Source organism: Microtus ochrogaster, chromosome 7 (assembly GCF_000317375.1).
Source record: "Microtus ochrogaster isolate Prairie Vole_2 chromosome 7, MicOch1.0, whole genome shotgun sequence".
Classification (NCBI taxonomy): Eukaryota; Metazoa; Chordata; class Mammalia; order Rodentia; family Cricetidae; genus Microtus; species Microtus ochrogaster.
In genome coordinates this window covers 69,877,844-69,882,550 of record NC_022014.1, presented here as the reverse complement: position 1 = coordinate 69,882,550, position 4,707 = coordinate 69,877,844, and the positions used below count along the sequence as shown (strand labels likewise).

Below are 4,707 nucleotides of genomic sequence, written 5' to 3'. Positions count from 1 at the left end.
TGTTTTTCGAGACAGGGTTTCTCTGTGGCTTTGGAGCCTGTTCTGGAACTAGCTCTGTAGACCAGGCTGGTCTCGAACTCACAGAGATCCGCCCTGGCACTAGCTCTTGTAGACCAGGCTGGCTTCAAACTCACAGAGATCCGCCTTCCTCTGCCTCCCAAGTGCTGGGATTAAAGGCGTGCGCCACTACCGCCCGGTTTGGAGTTATAAATTCTTATGACCCACCTGATATGGTGCAAGAACCAAACTCAGGTCCTCTGCAAGAGCAGTAAGTGTTCTTAACCACTGAACCATCTCTCCAGCCACTAATTTAGTCCTTTTTTTTTTCCCCCAAGATGGTTTTCTGTGTAGTCCTGGCTCTCTTGGCACTCACTCTGTAGATGAGGCTGGCCTTGAACTCACAGAGATCCGCCTGCCTCTGCCTCCTGAGAGCTGGGATTAAAGTTGTGAACCACCACTGCCTGGCAAGTTTGTTCTTATGTAATTTTTTACTGTAAGGAGTAGGCTGTTGTTAATGCTAAGGGGAGAACATGGTGGCATTATGAGAGTCGGGTGTGGGGTTGCATAGCAGCAAAGGTTCTGAAGGCACAATGAAATGAATCAGTTGTTTGTTAAGCACAATAATATATGTGAAGTATACAGTTTTCTTTTCCATCTGTCATGGCAGTTCTGAGAGGTACTTATTTTTTTCCCTATAGTTGCTAGGGGGAAACTGAGGTTTAAGGAGGTCAGATAATGTGCCTACTAGCACATACAGTGAAGTGGCTGACATTGTAACTTGAGTCTCTTTGGTCCCTAAGCACATTTTCCTCTCTTACCCAGACATTTCTTTTGAGGATATGGGTTTGGTGAAGAATGGGGGAAGAGAGATCTGACATGACTCTAAAGGGATATTCCATCTGCTATGGACTTGCGATTATCCCCCTGCCCCAATAGAAGCTTATGGTCAGTTTTCCAGGGTAAAAATTATTGGAACCAGTGAATAGAATGGAGTATCGTGGGAAAAGAGGAAAACCAAGTACTTCTACCAGCCCTCCATTAGAATGGGCAGGCTCAGACTGCATCCCTGTTTTATAAAGTTTTGCTTTGGCAAGTGATGACCAACCAGGGGCTGAAGGATAAGACATTCTGAATGTACCTTTTGGCAGATAATCGTGTGTACCCCTAAAGTGCCAATATGCTTTGTATGATGTATGTAGTTGTGCAGAAATGTGAAAACCAAGGGGAGCTGCCGTAGCATTGCAAGGCTGCACAGATGCAAACAGAGTGCCCATGAAGATGGTTTGCTCTGTAGCTGACTTGATTTGTTCCCACATACCAGTCTTGCATGTGTGTGTTCTAGCTCTCGCTCGCTCTCTCTTTGATTTTTTTTTTTTTTTTTTCGAGACAGGGTTTCTCTGTGGCTTTGGAGCCTGTCCTGGAACTCCCTTTGTAGACCAGGCTGGTCTCGAACTCACAGAGATCCGCCTGCCTCTGCCTCCCGAGTTGCGATTAAAGGAGTGCACCACCACCATCTGACTCTAATTCTCTTCTTTCTCTTTGCTTTTCTCCTCTCTTTTGATCCTTCCCATTCCCTCAACCCTCCTTACTGAGATAGGATCTTAGGTTTCCAAGGCAGGCCTCAAATTCACTGTGCAGCTGAGACTGGCTTTGAATTCTTTGATCTTCCTGCCTCTGACTTCTGAGTGGTGGAATTATAGATGGGTTGATACCATACCCTGCTCTAATTCATTCTGTGTTTTTTTTTTTAACTTTTTTTTAAAATTTATTTATTAAGTATACAATATTCTGCCTGCCTGTATGCCTGCAGGCCAGAAGAGGGCACCAGACCTCTTTACAGATGGTTGTGAGCCACCATGTGGTTGCTGGGAATTGAACTTAGGACCTTTGGAAGAGCAGGCAGTACTCTTAACTTCTGAGCCATCTCTCCAGCCCTGTTGTTTTAAATTTAAACCCTCTAATGGATATGGGTGTTTTGCTTGCACGTATGTTTGTGCACTACTTTTGTCCCTGGTGCCTGTGAGGTCAGAAGGCATTGAACCCTCAGAACTGGTTGCAAATGGTTGTAAACTGCCATGTGGATGCTGGGAATTGAACCTGGGCCGGCCTCATGATGAACAGCCAATGCTTTTAACTACTGAGCCATCTCTCTATTAGCAAAATTATTTATTGCTATATGTCATGTACTTTTAGATAGTTTAGGTTCCTCTGGAAATTAATTACATGGTCACTGCATTGGACTTTTATCCCTTGAATAAATGTTAGGTGCCCCTGGGAGATGGCCATAGTCAGTTTAATGCTCATCTAATACAGAGACTAACTTTCATGTTTCCATCTAACGTTTTAGTTGAAGTGTTTTCTGGGAACAGAAAGTCATTGTACTGTTACTTTTAACAGTGGGTTCCCTTTTCTCTTTTTTTTTTTTTTTGTGTGTGTGTGTGTTTTTCAAGACAGGGTTTCTCTGTGCAGCCTTGTCACTTCTCCCCGTTAGTGAGGTGGAGGATGAAATCTTGTTATAACTGACCCTCTAGCTTTGAGCTCATGTTTCCACCATCAGGAGGAATGAGGGAAGCAACCAGCCTACTGATTCTTAAGGGCCTGGGGCTAGTTCTCACTGTCTGTCCTGTGACAGGCTTCAGAGGACCTTCTCAAGGAGCACTACATCGACCTGAAGGACCGTCCCTTCTTTACTGGCCTCGTGAAATACATGCACTCAGGACCAGTGGTTGCTATGGTGAGTGTGTCTGTGTGGGATGTTGATGTAGAGCAGAGCGAGTGTTGTGTTTTCTGTGTTGGGCACCAGACCCTCTTTGTGGCAGTGGGGTGAAAGTTCACTCTCTGACCCACCAAAGAAAGTGTACATTTGCTTTCCACGACCCGAGACTGGGAGAAATCAGGAGCGATCTGCTTGATTGCATTCCCATGGAACAGAGGGAGCTTAGTGTATTACAGGACCACACACAGTTTCAAGAGTGAGCTTGCTATGGTTATGCCAAGCACCTTTCTAAACACTTAGATACAGCTGCAAGACAAAATAGCATCTGTTTTCATTCTTTCTGAAAATGACTTATTGAGACAGGGTCTTAATCTGTAATCCAGCCTTGTGACCTATATTTCGCTGGATAGCTCAGGCTAGCCTCAGATAATCCAGGCTGTCTTGGAGCTTTGGAGTCTCCTACTCAGTGTACTGGGATTACAGGCGTGCATCACCATACCAGATACAACGTTACTTTTCAAAGTAGAGAAAGGAGGTTGGGATGGATGCTGGTAAGAAGGAAGACAGGATGAGAAGTGCACATCATGTCACAGCTGTGCTTTAGGTCTCACCAGTACTGGGAAGTTATGGGAGGTACCATATTTAGCATTTTATTTACTTATTTTGTTTTTTTGTGACAGGATCTGTCCTAGTCAGTGTTCTATGGCTGTGAAGAGACACTGACCACAGCAACTCTTATAAAGGAAAGCATTTAATTGGGGCCTTGCTTATAATTTCAGTGGTTCAGTTCATTATCATCATGGTAGAGATCATGGCTGCATGCAGGCAGACATGGTACTGGAGAAGTAGTTAGAGTTCTATATCTGGATCTGAAGGCAGCAGGAAGAGGGAGCCATTGGGCCTGGCTTGTTCGTTCGTTCTTTCTTTTTTAGATTTATTTATTTATTACGTATGTAGTATTCTGCCTGTATGTATGTCTGCAGGCCAAAAGAGGGCACCAAATCTCATTATAAATGGTTGTGAGCTACCATGTGCTTACTGGGAACTGAACTCTGGACCTTTGGAGACTTTGGCATCTCCCACATCTTGGGGTCTCCAGCACAGAGTCTTTCTATGTAGGCATGACTGTATCCTGGAGCTTGTTATGTAGAACAACAAACAGGCTGACTTTATAGAGATCCATCTACCTTCCTCTACCTCTGGAGTGGAGGGAGTACCTCAGTGGCAATATTTAGCATTTAAAAAGGCCACTGACTGCCCTGTGAATGGATCTGGGGAGGATAAGAGTCCAGATGAAGGGTGGCCAGCATCCCTAGTACTGGAACATACAGGCATTCTATTAGTGAATGAGAGGGCCCTATTTTCGGGGCTTTTTCTTTTATTTTGAATCACCAGATGCCAGGTTTTCTACTGAGAGTGTTTTTTTTCCTTGACCATGTATTCTTTTGTCCTTGGAGGTCTGGGAGGGGCTGAATGTGGTGAAGACAGGCCGGGTAATGCTGGGAGAGACCAACCCTGCAGACTCTAAACCCGGAACCATTCGAGGAGACTTTTGCATCCAAGTTGGCAGGTAAGAATTGGTGTTTTTTACCCTTATCCAAAATCTGTGTTAGTTGTCACAAGTATTTGGGCCTCTAAGACTAGAAACGAACATAATACCATCTGTGGGTCAATTTCTTTTATTTTAAAGATGTACTTATTACATATATATACATGTATGCCAGTGTGCCAGAAGAGGGCACCAGATCTCACTACAGATGATAGGTGAACCACTATATTGTTGCTGGGAACTGAATTCGGGACCACTGGAAGAGCAGCCAGTGCTCTTAACCGCAGAGCCATCTCTCCAGCCCCCTATATATTTTATCTTTTAAAATTCATTTTTACTCCTTCCTTTTTCTTTATGTATATGGATAGTTTTCCTGCCTGTATCTTTGTGTACTGCTTTTTTTTTTTTTTTTTTTTTTTTTTTTTGAGAGTGTACTGCTTTT

The 4,707-nt window shown here is 43.9% G+C and overlaps 1 protein-coding gene across 2 annotated transcripts in view; it reads left to right on the top strand.

Moving 5' to 3' along the window:
• The window catches only part of LOC101992111 (nucleoside diphosphate kinase A), a 13,281-nt gene that overhangs the window by 6,802 nt on the left and 1,772 nt on the right, over positions 1 to 4,707 (top strand). For both annotated transcript variants that reach the window (XM_005350536.3, XM_005350537.3), the window contains exons 3-4: positions 2,633 to 2,734; positions 4,174 to 4,286. In XM_005350536.3, coding sequence (XP_005350593.1) covers positions 2,633 to 2,734; positions 4,174 to 4,286 — 215 coding nt within the window. The remainder of the gene's footprint in view (positions 1 to 2,632; positions 2,735 to 4,173; positions 4,287 to 4,707) is intronic.